Here is a 16569-nt window from a genome sequence, read left to right as displayed (position 1 = left end):
CACCTGGTTGTCCGTCTGGATCAGGATGACCTGGTTGGAAAGGCGATCCTGAAACACCCTGAGAGCATATCTGATTGCTCTTAGCTCCAGGAAATTTATTTGGTGTTTGGCTTCCTCTGGAGACCAAGTTCCTTGCGTTTGCAAATTGGCAACATGTCCTCCCCAGCCGAGGTTGGAAGCATCGGTGGTAAGGGTTATTTGAGGATTTAGAGTCTGGAAAGGTAGGCCTTGGAGGAGATTGGTCTGATTTTTTCACTAAGCCAGAGACTGACGAAGTGGGTCGGTGATGTGGACAATGGTTGATAGTGGTTGAACGGAATGAGTCCATTTTGATTGTAGAGTCCACTGCAAGACTCTCATAGCCAAGCGGGCCATCGGGGTAACATGCACCGAGGATGCCATATGCCCCAGCAGGATGAGGACATAGCATCCAGTTGAGCATTGTAGAGACTGTAAATGGTGTGCGAGAGACGTGAGAGTGAGAGCTCTGAAGGTGTCCAAGTCTGCCCCTATGAATGACAAAGTTTGAGATGGGACTAAGCAGGATTTCATGTAATTGATGAGAAATTCTAGAGGGATCAGAGTGTGTAAGTTAAGACGTAGGGACGACCGAGCATCTTGCTGAGTGGGAGCCCTGATTAACCAATCGTCGAGATAGGGGTAGACGTGAACACCTTAGGTCCTTAGGAAGGCTGCTACCACTATGAGACACTTGGTGAAGACTCATGGAGCAGATGCTAGGCCAAACGGGAGCACTCGGTACTGACAGTGCTTTGGGTCAACCAGGAATCTCAGAAATCTGCGATGAGATGGAGTGATGGCTATGTGCGTGTAAGCGTCCTGGAGGTCTAGAGAGCAGAGCCAGTCCCCTCTTTGCAGAAGAGGAAGGAGGGAACCCAAGGTTACCATTTTGAACTTTTCTCGTTGGAGGTACTTGTTGAGGGCACGTAGGTCCAGAATTGGACGAATGCCGCCTGACTTTTTGGGGATTAGAAAGTACCAGGAATAAAATCCAAGGCCCTGTTGGGAGTAGGGCACTGGTTCGATTGCTCTGGATTGAAGGAGGAGAGAGACTTCCTGGTCCAGGAGTAGTGAATGGTCTGATGTTCCCCACTTCAGCCGAAGTGGGGAATCCGGTGGGATGGAGAGAAAGTTCAGGTGATAACCTTGAGAAATTATGGCAAGGACCCACTGGTCTGAGGTGATCGTGTGCCACATGTTGTTGAAGTGGCACAATTGACCTCCCACTGGTACATGCGGTAGTGGAAGCTGGCTGCTGCTCTCTATGTAGGAGTCAAAACCGGAAGCAGGGCCCGGCTGAGGAGCTGCTTGCAGTTTTTGTTTAATAGGTTGATGAGACTGGGCCTTTTAGAAAGGCTTTGTGGAGCGACCTCTAGACGGTGGTGGATAGGACTTCTTTTGACGACAGAACGACTTTTTGGAGTCCTTCCTGAATGGTTGTTTGGCCGGGTATTCAGAAGGCATCAGAGAGAGTTGGCGAAGAGTCTCATGATGATGATTCTTGAGCTGCGCCACTGTTTTTTGGATCTGTTCCCCAAACAGATTGTCTCCAATGCAAGGCAGATCGGATAATCTGTCCTGGACTTCAGGACGTAAGTCCGAAGACTTAAAGCCAGGCCCTTCTTCTTTTATTTAACACTTTTCTATACCGACCTTCATAGTAAAAACCATATCGGATCGGTTTACATCGAACAGGGTAATAACTGGAATGACAACTAGAATAAATAAGCAAATGAAGTGGAAGAGGCAAAGTTACATTCAAACAAGGGGTATGAACTTGGAAGCTTAGTCAGCTGGAAAGAGAGGTTTCGGCAGCTGCTATTTCTTGCAGAAATAGCAGCTGCCAAAACCCTGGAAGCGGTGTCAAAGATGTCATAAGAGGCCCTTATTTCATGTTTCCCTGCTTCAAAACCTTTGTGAACCAGGGTTTGTAGCTGTTCCTGGAATTACTGAAGCAGGGACTCTGCAAATTCTTGTATTTGTTTGAAGAGGACCTGTTGTACTGGGTCATATAAAGTTGGTAAGAGGCGATCTGAGAGATAAGCATTGATACCTGGAAGACACGCCGATCAATGGCATCCAAGAATTTCTGCTCCTTGCCTGGAGGGAAGGAAGAATGGGGCTTGAACGACGTGCCCTCTTTTGTGCAGATTCAACAACTACGGACTGGTGATCCAATTGAGGTTTTTGGAACCCTGGAGCTGACTGGACCAAATATGTGGTGTCTGCTTTCTGGTTGACTGGTGCTACCGAACCACAGTGTTCCCAATTCTTTTTGAGAAGATCCAAAAGAACTTGATGGATAGGGATGGAGGTGATTTCTTTGGGAGCATCCAGAAATTGTAACAGCTCCATCATCTGATGTCTATCATCTTGCTCAGTCTGTAGTTGGAAAGGAACCAACTCAGACATTTCCTTCACAAAATTGATGAAGGTCAAGTCCTCCGGAGAACGCTTCCTGCTTTCAGTAGGAGAGGGTGGTGATGGTAAATCATCAGTGTCTGGTGATGAATCGTCGGTCCAGGTATCATAAGGATCAACTCCGGTCCCTCTAGGAACCTGAGAGGGATGGGACGAAGGTATTTCCGAAGGTCCCAGTCTAGGTTCCGAAGGCATCGAGGGAGTTACCTGGGGCACCTAGGGCATCGATGGATGAGTCGGCGGCACAGATGGCATTAACGGCATCGAAGATGTCGATGGTTTAGGCATCAGCAGGACTCCCGATGGAGGCAGATGGAACGGTGCTTCTCCTCCCGATGACAGTGAAGTGGAGAGGGCGCTGGATCCATCGGTGACCCAGCAGCTATAAGCACTTCCATTCTCGAAAGCAGCGATGCCAGCGCTGCCAGAATGGGGTCATGATCGATTCCACACTTGGCACCGGGTTCGGCATCGGAGGAACCTGGAATCTGTGCATCGCTTTGTCGATGGCCTCCTGAACCATCCGGTCCAGCTGTTCACGGAGACCTGGAGCAAGCAGCCCCAGCTCCAGAAGGGGAGAAGGAGGCAGAGGCGTAGCTGGAAGGACCACCGTTAAAGGCAGAGTCACGGCTCCCATTACCCGTCTGGGTGAGGGTTGCCTAGGTGACCCGGTCTCAGAAAGGTTCGATGCCTTTTCTGGACGGGGCTTCTTCGATGGCGGCTCGGACGATGATTTGCCTTCATCGATGGTCCGAGCCTTTCAGTGCCAATGTCGATGTTTCTCTCTATGATCCCCTCGGTCCTGAAGGGGATTAGAGGTAGTTGATGGCCGGGAAGTTGTCGACGTTGGAAGATCACCGGCCGGTGCCTGATACTGGCGCGACGTAGATGGTGCTGGTTCGGACGACGTCGAAGCTATGGGCAGCGTCTGAGTTTGAGACCAAAAGAGAAGTGCCATTTTCTCCATTCTGGCTTTGCGACCTGTTGGTGTCATTAAGGCACATTTGGTGCATGTCAGGATATCATGCTCACACCCTATGTACATTACACAGACTTTATGCGGGTCTGTGACGGACATGGTGCGAGTGCAGTCAGGGCACCGACGGAACCCCGACGCCATGGCCTTTGAAAAAATTTGAGCTGCGGTGTGGTCAACGGCCAATAGGCCGCAAGGGCGAAACCAGACAGGAATCGACCGGAACTGGGTAAAAACTTACCGGAGTACCGTGGAAGTAAAAATTCAAGAGGGTGACCCCTGTGGGGTATGAAAGTTTGAAGTAATTCCGTGAGGAAAAATTCCTGTCAGGAATATCCAAGAGCTCCTTAATCGCGTGGCTACTGCTGCACGGTAAAAAAGAAGACTGAAGGGGGACCCCTGCTGGTTGCAGGGTTAGTGCCATCCTGGGCATGCCCAGTAGGTGACAGAAAGTTCTAGAAACTTTGACAAAAGTGTTCCGTGATTGGGCTCCATCCTGTGATGTCACCCATATGTGAGGTCTACCATCCTGCTTGTCCTGTGAGAAACTGAATGGCAATTCAGATCCTCTACATCTAACATGTCTGACAGCCTTCTCTATTTGGAAAAAATAAAATAGATGCCAGATGTCCAAGTCTGTTAAAAATTTATTGACAAAAAATTAAATAAAAGTAGCCCGACTCCAGCAGAGTTTCGCCACACCGTGAGCTGCCGCACATAAATATAATACTAACAAACAGACATAAATAACAACTAAAAAATTTTCAATATCAAAACATGACTGACATTTTTTAGTTGTTATTTATGTCTGTTTGTTAGTATTATATTTATTATGTATTTATGTCCATGTTTCTATTGTTATGTTTTATAGCCCCTGAGGCAGCCACGGTGTGGTGAAACTCGGCTGGAGTCAGGCTACTTTTATTTCATTTTTTATCAATAAATTTTTAAACAGACTTGGACATCTGGCATCTATGTTATTTTTTCCAGCCATTCTCTATTTTCATGAGTCCAATCACTCACTTTCAGTGATTTAATATAATGTTGAAGCTGCTCACATGCAAAACAATGTTTTAGTTCCAACTCAAATGCAGTTAATTCTTCAAATGTTTTTAAATTCCCTTCTTCAGTTAACAGCTGGCAATCACCTTTAAGCCCCGTGTATCCCAGATTACAAATGTGTGATTTGAGTTCCTGGTGGAAATTACTACCAGTTATTGGCAGGAATAGTGACAGAACTTTCCAGGTATAATATGAAACACAAACATCTCCATGAGTGAATTAGAGGTTTTACTAAAGGGCTATTGTTAATATTACGGGGCTGTGTAGTTGCTGGGGAATGCAACATATATCAAATTATTTGGAGAAAAGAAAGCTTTTTCCCCAATTTGTAGGAATGTTAAGGTGGGAATCTTGCAACCAGTCAGCTACATGCCTTAAATTACAAGCCACATTATATAGCTTCAAATCTGCCATTCTCAAACCTCCGTTTTGCCATTTATGTACCAATTTTGTCAATGCTGGTCTTGGTTTTCCTCCCTTCCACAAATAACCTCACAATAATTTCTCATACTGGCCAAGATCTTTTTTTGATAAATAGCAAGGTACCATTTGAAGCATATAAAGCCATTTTGGCAATATAATCATCTAAAAGAGATTTACTTTCCCAGCTAGCGATAATGGGAAGTCCTACCGTTGTTGGAGTAACAATTCTGTTGCTTGAATTTGTTTCTGAAAGTTAACTTTATAAAAGCAGGCCAGATCTCTATGGAGAACTATTCCCAAATAAATAAATGAGTCCTCTACCCATCTCATCAGGAAATTCCCTTTACAATTCTGCTTTACTTGACCCCAGACTGGAAGGGCCTCACATTTATCTATATTTAGTTTGAGATCTGCTATTTTGCCATATTCATCAATTTCCTCCAACAAAGCTTTCAAGGATGCCTCTGGATCCATTATATGTTGGAGGTGGTCATACGCAAAAACAGCTAATTTAAAACGATGCACCACAGGGACTCCTATAGGTATAACTTTAATTGATGTATTACCCAACATTTTTTTAAAGGAGTGGTTCCAAAGATAAAATAAATAATGGGGACAATGGACACCCTTGTCTTGTGCTCCTGCCTAACATAATTTCTGAACTGCAGCCATTCACTGATATATATGCTTGTGGATCGCTATATAGCGTTCTCACCACCTGTCCAAAGTACTGGGATATTCCAAATGCTTGTAATTCCTGAAACAAAGTCCCATTCTAGACTATCGAATGCTTTTTCTGTGTCTAGACTTAAAAGCATAGATGGTACCTTTTGCCCTTTACTCACCTCTATAGAGGCAAGAATTCTATGGATATTTACTGTTGCCGAACGACCCTGCACAAAGCCTACTTGATTGTTCCTCAGTATTTTAAGCATGATTTTTACTAACCTATTCACCATAATTTTCGCAAATAATTTGGCATCAAAATTTAGTAACAAAATTGGATGATATGAAGCCAGGAGAACGGAGTCCCTCCCTGGCTTCGGCAAAACAATAATAACTACTTTATTCAGTACCAATGGGAAATGTTCTAATTCAATTAGGCATTTTCCCCAATGGGGTGGTTACTTTTAATGCCAGTAGCTTATCAAATTTGGCAGAGAAACCATCTGGACCTGGGGCCTTCAAGAGTTTAGCTTTTTTAATCCCTTGTACTAACCTCTGTTCACCTTAAAACTTGCAGAGGCTTCTAGGATTTTACCACCCCACAAATTTTGGCACTCTGAGTGACTGCCTAGTTCCTAATGGAAGAACCAGCCCTGCCTTTAATAGCTGTACAGCCCCAAGTGGGGACTCCCAGGCTGTAGTGCAATAGCTTTCTAAGGTAAAAACTTCATGAATCATGGCAGAATCACTTTAAATATCTATTATGGCTTGCAATAATAGAGCTCTCTGAAACATCTTTAACTAAAGAAAATTTCTGAAGAGGAGCAAATCACATGTGGTCAAAATATTACCAAGTGTAATGAAAATCTGGGCAGGAAACAGAGTTCTCCTAGGACATCATCAGATGGAGCCCTGCACAGAAAACATTTGTCAAAGTTTCTAGAAACTTTGATTAGCACACTGAGCATGCCACTGTCCACGCATCCACACAGGGTCCCACTTCAGTCTCGTAATATAGAAATCATGAATGAAAAATAAAACAACGCAGGAGAATCCAACTCCGCGGGGAAGCGGGCAGGTTTCCTGAGGACTACCATCCTGCTGTCCTAGGAGAAAACCTGTTACAGGTAAGCAACTCTGCTTTCTCTTAGGACAAGCAGGATGGCAGACCTCACAGATGGGTGAAAACCAAGCTACAGGCTGACCCCGGAAACATATATGAGTAACCTGCATTAAAAACAGGTGCCAACAAGCACCAAAACAACTGCGGTGCAGTTAGGAAGACCGGGGGGCAGCCTGGTCCCAAACAAAGGGCTCAGGTAGGAAGAGTTGGATTTAAGCCTGGAAGAGGTTGCAAAGGACAGATTGGCAGAAGTTATCTTGCCGGCCATCCTTGACCAAGCAGTAGTGGGCTGTGAACGTGTGCAGAGAACTGCACGTCACAGCCCTGAGGATTTTGGTGATGGGAACTGCCCATAAGTGGGCCACTGACGCCGCCATAGTCCTCATGAGTGAGCTTTGACCCAGCCTCCTAGCTGAAGGCCCGCTTAGGCACAGCAGAAGGAGATAAAATCTGCTAGCCAACTGGACAGTCTGTTCGCCCTCCGCAATTCTCTATCTATTCTTATCGAAGGAGATGAAGAGCTTAGTAGATTGCCTGTGGCCTGCTGTGCATTCTAAACAGAAGGCTAAGGCCCTCTTGCAATCCATGTGTAGAGCCTGTTTGCCCTGGTGCAAATGGGGCCTCAGGAAGAAGGTGGAAATCTGTCACCACCTTGGGATGCGTATGGAGGACCACCCGGTCATGAAAGAATTTTGTGTACGGCAGGTACGTGACAGAGGCCTGAAAGCTCACAAACCCTGCGAGCTAAGGTTATCGCCACTAGGAATAGAACTTTCCAAGTGAGCGACTTCAGATCACAGGAGCGCATAGGCTCAAAGGAAGGGCGCATGAGCTGTGCTAACACAATGCTGAGGTCCCAGGACACAACAGGAGGCTGGAGGGGGCACTTCAATTGAAGCAGGCCCTGCAGAAAGCGACCTACTTTGGGCTTAACAGAGATGGGCATGCCAGCGATACCTTGATGGTAAGCACTGACAGCACTCAGATGGACCCTGATCGAGGTGGTTTTAAGCTCAGCCTCGGAGAGGTGCCACAATTAGTCCAAGAACCTTGGTGGGGGCAGGTGAATGTATCTAAGCCATGGCCCTCGCATCAGATGGAAAACCTCCTCCACTTCAAATTGGTAAGACTTCCTTGTGGAAGGCTTCCTGGAAGCAACCAGCACCTGAGACACGTCATCAGACAGAACCAGGGACTGAAGGACTAGAGGCTCAACCTTCAGGCCGTTAAGGCTAATGCCCAGAGGTTCGGATGGCGCAGCCTGTCCCGATCCTGTGTTATCAGATCGGGTGCAGTCCCCAGACTGATAGGATCTCTGATCGACAGGTCTTGGAGAGGGAACCAGAGTTGCCTGGGCCAGTATGGGGCCATGAGGATCATAGTTCCCCGGTCTTGCTGGAGCTTCAAGAGAATCCGCATGCTTAGCAGAAGAGGAGGATATGTGTACAGGTGACCTGTGCCCCAATGACAAGCAAAGGTGTCAGTTGCTGGAAGTCCATCTGTCCTCAGGGAACAGAAATTACTCACCTTGCAGTTGCATGGGGAGGCAAAGAGATCCACATCTGGAGTTCCCCACTGATGGAAAATCCGGGCTGCACTGTTGGATCCAGGGCCCTCTCTTGCGGTTGAAATGCATGGCTCAGGCAGTCCGCCACCACATTCAGTGATCCGGCTAGAATCATCGCTCGCAGGGACATTCCCTGCGCTAGAGCCCAGGACCAAATCTGCACCGCCTCTTTACAGAGGAGAAACGACCCCATTCCTGTTTGCTGATGTACCACATTCTTACATGATTGTCTGTCCGAATAAGGACTGCTTTGTGGGATAAGCGGTCTTGAAACACCCGAAGAGCATAACGAATCGCCCAAAGCTCCAGGAGGTTTATCTAGCATAGAGATTCCTGAGCTGTACGTCCCTTCATTGAGAGACTGTCCTCGTGGGCCCTCCACCCATGGGTGGAGGCATCGGTGGTAAGAACTACCTGAGGTGGGCAGCCTGAAGTGGGATCCCCTATTCCAGACTGTAGAGGTTCTCCCACCAGGAAAGGAAACCTGCAGAGGTGGCGTAATGGAGACACGTGCCTCGAGGACCTGGGACACCTGCTGCCATTGCGACCGTAATGTCCACTGCGCTTTGCGCACGCAAAGGCGGGCCAACGGAGTGACATGGACAGAGGCAATCATGTGGACCAACAGATGAAGCAGCAGGCGAACAGAAACCTGTTGACTGCCACATACTGTGCTCACCAGCGAGGACAGGGCAAGAGCCCGATCGCGAGGCAAGAACACTTTGGCCTGACTCGTATCCAGTCTGGCTTCTATAAAGTCCAGACGGGGAGATGGGCAGAGGTGCAACTTTGTGTGGTTTATGACAAACCCCAGATATCGCAGCACTTGCATAGTCAGATTCACGGCGCAGAGCGCTCCCTGCTGAGAGGTTCTTTTGACCAGCCAGTCGTCAAAGTAGGGGAACATATTTACCCCCTGATGCCTGAGGTGCAATGCCACTGCAGCCAGGCACTTGGTGAAGACCTGAGGAGCTGATGCCAAACCAAACGGCAGAACTCAATATCGAAAATGAGCCTGCCCTACCACAAAGTGAAGATACTTCCTGTGGTTTGGGAAGATCGCAATGTAGGCATAGGCATCCTTGAGATCGAGGGAGCAGAGCCAGTCTCCTCTTCTGAGAAGCGGGATCAGGGTTTCCAGAGAGACCATTTTGAACTTTTCCCTCTGAAGAAATTTGTTCAAGGCTCTGAGATTGAGAATGGGGCGTAATCCCCCAGTTCTCTTTGGTATCAGGAAATACCTTGAGTAGAATCCTTGGCCCTGTTGGCGGAGGGGAACGGGTTCCACCGCTCCTGTCATTAGAAGGGTGGAGAGCTCTCTCCGATGTATTTCCAGCAGAGTGGACGAACTCCACGATGGACTTGGGAGGAAAGAAAGCAGGGACAGCCCTGAAATTCAGCCAATCCCCCTGGCGAATGATTGCGAAAACCCACCAGTCTGACATGATGTGCGGCCAGAGGTGGACGAAGTGAAGCAGCCTGCCTCCTACAGGGGGGTATGCTGCCAAGGGTATGGCAGACTGACTCAAGCTCCCTTGTCTCCAGTCAAATCCCTATGGTGGGGGTCTGCTGGGGGGCTGGCTGGGGCCTGGGGGTGTGTGGCTGGCGATAACAACCCCTGGAACCAGCTGGGGGGGGGGGGGGGTCTGAGTCAGGGAGGCAGGAGGGTAATACTTCCTTTGCCAATAGAAGGATTTTCTCAAGCTCTGTTGAGAGGCCTTCCTGACAGAGGATGGTGGATCGGAAGCGCTAACTGATAGCTGTTGAAAGGTCTCATGGTAATCCTTCAAATGGGCTACCGCATCCATGACCTTGTCCCCAAAGAGATTCTCTCCTGTACAGAGCAGATCAGTTAGCTTCTTCTTCGGACGAAGGTCTGAAGCCCGGAGCCAGCCATCCTATGGGTGCCAATGCCCACTGCAGCCATCCTAGCTGTGTTTCAAAAACATCGTAGGTGGATCTTACCTCATGTTTTCCCGCCTCCAGACCCTGTTGTACCACAGCAGAGAACATCGCCTGCTGCTGCTGTGGCAGGCACTCCGCCAGTTCCTGGACCTGTTTCCACAGGTTCCAATTGTATTGGTCATATACAGTTGTAGGAGGTGAAGTGGATGATAAGCATAGCGCCCTGAAACACCTTCCTACCGAGGGCATCCAGCTCCCTGTGATCTCAACTGGAAGGGGCGGAGGCATGGGTGTGGGAGCCCTTGGCGTTTTTGAAAGCGGACTCTACAACCACCCACTGGGGACGGAGGTGGTGCCTATCAAATCCCAACACCCGTTGAACCAAATAGATGGCGTTCGCCTTCCTACTGACTGGAAGAACTGACACTGGATGTTCCCAAATCCTCAGAAGTTCCTTGATCTCATGGACTGGGTCAGCCATTACCTCCTTTGGCGCATTGACAAACTGGAGAGCTTCCAGCATCTTGTGTCGAGCATCCTCTTCCGTGAGAAGGTGGAAGGGGATGGTTTCGGCCATGGCCCAGACGAATCCCTGGAAGGAGAGGTCCTCTGGCGGAGACCTGCATCTCTAATCCAGTGGTGAAGACTCCGAGAGGAGGTCACTGGAGTCCTTCAGAAGAGGAGCCCAAAGTATTATCTCTCCAGGGGTCACAGGGGCCCTCCTCCTCGCTAAGGTCCCTAGAGGGCCTGCTTGGGTGGGCCCTGTCAAAGCTGCTCGGCTTGGGCACAGAGGGCACCAGTGGCCTCGAAGACAGTAAAGGCACTAATGGGTAGGGAGGTTCTCGACGCCCCAGGCACAGGCTCAGGGAACTGTGGCCGCAGGACCAAAGGACCCGAGGGTGCCACTGGCTGCAGCATATCTTCCTCCTCAGAGGACCCGATAATGGGAATCACTCCGGAACAGGGTATCGGTGGCCACTGGGGAATTGAGGGTCCCCGGGCACTGGCTGCGTTGGAAGGACAGAGGAGGACGTCCAGATGCTCTAGCAGGGGCGCCAACAGATAAGGCGCAGGCTCTGGCACTGGTAAGGGGGCCAGTGCCGGGGCAGTTTGATGCCTCATAGGGCTCGGAGCACGGCACTCTGTACACTGCAGTCCAACTCCTCCTGGAAGTTCAGGGAAGCCAGGACTGATTAAGGGGGATGAGGTGTCACTGGAGCCTTCTCAGAGCCCCGGTGCCCAGCACTGATATTGGTGGGGGAACGCTTGTGATTCCCGGGTTTAATTGGAGGATGGGACCTCCTCACCATGGGTTCGCTTTGGTGGTGGCTCGGCAGCTGCCGATGTCTCACCGGATCCAGAGCCAATGGCAACAGTTGATGGTGCTTTTTGGATTTCCCATGATGCTCGGCCCAGTCCTTCCCCGGCGCCAAGCACGCTGAAGATCCCAATGCCTTTGAGAGCATCAATGTCGGAGATGCCTATCCCCGGCTCCTCTTTCTCGGGAAGACCCTCAAGGGAGTGTACAGAGGGACAAGGTGATCTAAGGGGTCCCCTCGTCCCCCGAGTGTCGTCCCCCCTGATGCCAGCATGGATGGAGTAGACATTTTAGAACCAAACAGTTACTCCATTTTGTCCAGCCGAGCATGATGGCCTTTGGGGGTCATCTGATTGCACAGCTGACACCCTTGGATGTCATGCAATGCCCCCAAGCAGAGGATGCAGACCTCGTACAGATCAGTAATTGACATGGTCCGTGGGTACTGCCAAAAACTGGACGCCATAAAAATCGGCAAGCAGTCTATGGCCGGCGGCCACCGAGAAGCAACACGTCGAGAATCAACTGCAAGGAGGCAGAAAGAAAAAAAAACCCTACCACGCCATTGAGGGGCACAGATGCTGAAAAAAACAAGAACTTGTGAATGAGAAAACCTCTGAAGAACAGAGCTCCAAAATCGCAAGGGAAGTAACACCACAGGAAAAAAAAAAAAGAGACTGAAGGGGGGATGCGTGGATAGTGGCATGCTGGGCATGCTCAGTGTGCTAGTCAAAGTTTCTATAAACTTTGACAAAAAAGTTTTCCATGCCAGGGTCCATCTGATTATGTTACCCATCTGTGAGGACTACCATCCTGCTTGTCCTAGGAAAAGACTGGAGTCTCGGATCCTCTTCACACAGCTTAGAGCTGTTCATCTGTACTACTGCAAGTAGCATTCTACTCCTGAGGTCCAAACTAACTTGAAAGAGAAACAGAAGCACCAACTTGTCAGACAGCATCACATGACTAAGTCAAAATTCTTAAATATGAAGTGAGCATATCAGACACTTGTCAAAGGCAATGCAGCTGTAACAAAAGTTGGATGGCATTGGAATGTGCTTTAATTCTGACGTGTCAGCCAAGATACAGTAGATAAATGTAAAACAGTGGTTCCCAAACCTATCCTGGAGGAGCCTCAGTCAGTTGGATTTTCAGCATATCCACAATGAATATGCATAAGGTAAATTTGTATTTAATGTCTCTACAGCATGCAAATTTTATCTCATGCATACCCATTGTGGATAACCTGAAAACCTGACTGGCTGGGGATCCCCCAGGACAGGTTTAGGAACCTCTGATGTAACAAATAAAAAGGCTTGCAAGATGACTATAAAAATAAGTGCATTTTTTTGGCTCTAGGTCATTTTATATGAGAAATTCCAGCACGTGTGCTGCAGGATTCTGACATAAGTCCTTGATCTCTTCCTTTACAAAGCAGCTGAGATGAGTTAAATTCCTGTTACTGCCTATTTAATATCCTTATCTGTATATGTATGACACCTGAAACTGCATAAAGACTACAAAATCTGAAGGACCTATGGAGCTGCAAAAGCTCATATAATACAGAATATTATGGCAGATAAAGACTGTAAGGCCTATATACTGTGCACAATTTATTTCCTGGGGCACCCCATACAGTACAGTTGATCTCTGGCTTTTCCTTCACTTCTGTGCAGTTAGGGATTTTCCATGCTTATCTCAGGCTTTCTTGAATTTCATTACTTCAACCACCTCCCCTTCCTTGAAGGCCATTCCATGCCTCTACTACTACTTCTAAAAAGAAATAGTTTTTGGATGTTATTCCTGAGTCTACCCACATGGAACCTATCATGACCTTGTTCTAGAACTTCCTTTCTGCTAATAAGCATTTGTTACTTGTGCATTATTTAGCTTTTGAGGTGATGGAATGTCTACCATACCCCTTCCCCCTTCATCTCCTCTAGTGGTACTTAAATCTTATGTCATCTCCTCTAGTGGTACTTAAATCTTATGTCATCTCCTCTAGTGGTACTTAAATCTTATGTTATATCTCATGTACTACATCAGTTTGTCCTTAATTGCCCACTAAAAATTCAGTTTTTCTCCAGGACCAATATGGCCACTAGAACTACACTATGGGATCAAATCACCATGTGAAAAATGTTTACACTTACTCCACAATATTCAAGCATTTGGATAATTTCTTCTTCATATACTGTTTGGGTAGTATACTGCTTCTCCAGTTCTCGCCAGTTAACTGCCTTGCTTAAAACACCCTGAAACAACAACATCATTACTCAGTATATTGACAACTAAATCAAGAATACAACAATAACAAAAACATGCATGATCAAGTCAAGCACTTGACATTTTTACAGTTGTGCCATTGAAATTTACTGATCCAGCATGTTCTCTGTTTTCATGTGTGAATGAATTCTTGCAGATTAAAATAACCATTTCTCACACCCATGTTATATTAAATTACTAAAAATGAATTTTTAAAAAGCAAAATTAGTTATTTTTAATGGCAAACTATCAGGATATTTGTGTATGGAAAACTATTAATTCTGAATAACACAAATTGATCCACATGGTGTTTTGGGCTATTAATGGGGATGGACCAAATTATTTATCGGATGCTCTAACATATGTACTTGGATGGAGTCTTCATTCTGAGACAAAGCAACTTTTGGTAATTCCCTTGGTAAGAGGTATGTCTCCAAGAGACCAGAAGCAGGGCCTTTTCGGTAATAGGAACCATCCCCTGGAATGGTTTGCCAATTGAACTGCAGATAATGTCCGATTATGTTTTGTTTCAGAAGAATTTGAAATCATTGTTATTTTTAGAAGCTGTCTCTAGTTTATCTTCCTATTTTGCATACTTTTGGTATGGAGTGTGGGCTGGAGTTTGAATATTTCTGTATCTTATGGTGTATGTTAAACAGATGTTTATGTATTTTGTAATCTGTTTAGAACAGCTGGTCCATATAAATGGAATATACATCTTTTAAATAAACAAACACTGATCCCCTAAATGTCAATTTCCCAAACAAGTAACCCTGTACGATAGCATCACTGCTTAACTACATGACAACCAATTCAGAAAAACAAACATGGAGATGGTCTGTCCAACCATGATAGTCAGACTTGCCTACCTGTAACAGGTATTCTCCAAGGTCAGCAGGTTGTTAGTTTTCACACATGAGTAACATTATTTTATTTATTTATTTAAATTTCTTATATACCGGCATTCGCGATGGGAGTCGCATCATGCCGGTTTACAAATAACAAGGTGTGACAACAGAATAAATACTTAATAACTTAAAAACATTAACATGTGATAGAAGAATAAGGTAGCAGTTACAATAAAACAGGGATAAAATGCAACTTGGAATGAAGAGAAGGCAAAAGAGAGATTAACACTGAGATAACAAAAGAATGACCAAGGTAAATAGAACCAAGGTAAATAAACCTGCCTCATTAAAAAAGAGAGAACATTATTGAGTTGTCAAAGGTTGTTGATTACTCTGACGGGAGTTCTTAGTTGCTTAAGTTGAGAGTGGGTTCAGTTGGTGTCTGGAAAGGCTTTCAAGAATAGCCAGGTTTTAAGTCTTTTTCTGAAAGTGGGGAGGCAAGGTTCCTGTCTCAGTTCTGGTGGTATAGAATTCCACAAGGTAGGTCCTGCTGTAGAGAAAGCCCTGTCTCTGAGAGTCCTATGGTTAAAGGTTTTTGCAGGAGGCGCCTGTAATGAGTCTCTGTAGGACTCTCTGATAGGTCTGATGGAGGTATGTTTTTTAAATGGGATTTGGAGGTTAAGCGGAGAGAGTTGATGGAATGCTTTGTAGATGGTAGTAATGGATTTATATAAGATTCTATAGTGCACTGGCAGCCAATGTAAGTCTTTGAGAATCGGAGATATGTGGTCTCTTCTTCTTGTGTTTGTCAAAATTCTGGCCGCCGTGTTCTGAACCATCTGAAGAGGTTTAGTATGAGAAGACGGGAGACCTAATAGAATAGAATTGCAATAATCTAACTTAGAGAAGATTATTGATTGCAAAACTGTTCTGTAATCGTAGAAATGGAAAAGTGGTTTGATTCTTTTTAAGACGTGTAATTTATAAAAGCAGTCCTTCGTGGTTTGATTAATAAAAGATTTTAGATTTAGCCGATTGTCGATAATGGCTCCTAGGTCTCTTACATGTGAAGTTTGAAAGCCGGTTGGAGGATTTGAGGTGAGGTTACTGTTTTCAGGGGAAATTATGAGGACTTCGGTTTTAGAGGAATTTAAGATTAGATTTAGGCTGGAGAGGAGGTTGTCAATATTTTGAAGACAGTTTTCCCAGATTTTGATAGTTTTTGTAAGGGATTCTTTGATAGGGATGACAATCTGGATGTCATCTGCGTATAGAAAGTATTTGAGGTTAAGATTAGTTAATAGTTGACATAGGGGTAGGAGGTAAATGTTAAAGAGCGTGGGGGAGAGAGAGGAGCCCTGTGGAACACCTAGCGAAGAAGGGTAAAACTGTGATTCTTTGTTATGTATTTTGACTTTATATCCTCTGTTTCCCAAGAATGATTTGAACCAGGCAAGAGCAGAGCCTGTAATTCCGATGTTCGCTAGTTGATTTAGGAGAAGGGAGTGATTCACGGTGTCAAAGGCCGCCGATAGGTCGAGGAGTATCAGCAAGTAGGCGTGACCTTTATCGAGGCCCATGATGAGGTAATCTGTCAGAGATATGAGAAGTGATTCTGAACTTAAAGATTTTCGGAAGCCGTATTGAGTGGGGAATAATATGTTGTTGTCTTCGAGGTATTCTGATAATCTGGTGTTGACTAATTTTTCTGTAACCTTGGCTATAAAAGGAAGGTTGGATATTGGGCGGAAGTTGGATGGATCTTTAGGATTAAGGTTCGGTTTTTTTAATAGGGGTTTGATAGAAGCAACTTTCAGGTCGTCTGGATAAATTCCTTGGGCTAAGGAACAATTGATAATGTCAGTTAGGGTTTTGGAGATGGTATCTGGAATTAGCAGCAGTAGTTTGGGAGGGATCTGGTCAAATGGGTGGGATGATGGTTTCATTCTCTTCAATACTAACTTGGTCTCTGAT

The 16569-nt window shown here is 46.2% G+C and overlaps 1 protein-coding gene across 4 annotated transcripts in view; it reads right to left on the bottom strand.

Moving 5' to 3' along the window:
• The window catches only part of ABHD18 (abhydrolase domain containing 18), a 238741-nt gene that overhangs the window by 50057 nt on the left and 172115 nt on the right, over positions 1-16569 (bottom strand). For all 4 annotated transcript variants that reach the window (XR_003854765.1, XM_029590941.1, XM_029590850.1 and 1 more), the window contains one exon: positions 13636-13737. Coding sequence is in view for 3 of the 4 variants with exons in the window: in XM_029590941.1 (XP_029446801.1) it covers positions 13636-13737 (102 nt within the window). In the remaining variant the exon portion in view is untranslated. The remainder of the gene's footprint in view (positions 1-13635; positions 13738-16569) is intronic.

This window comes from Rhinatrema bivittatum, chromosome 1 (genome assembly GCF_901001135.1).
Source record: "Rhinatrema bivittatum chromosome 1, aRhiBiv1.1, whole genome shotgun sequence".
NCBI lineage: Eukaryota > Metazoa > Chordata > Amphibia > Gymnophiona > Rhinatrematidae > Rhinatrema > Rhinatrema bivittatum.
The sequence above is the reverse complement of the archived record's forward strand: the minus strand, read 5'-3'. Positions and strand labels throughout refer to the sequence as shown.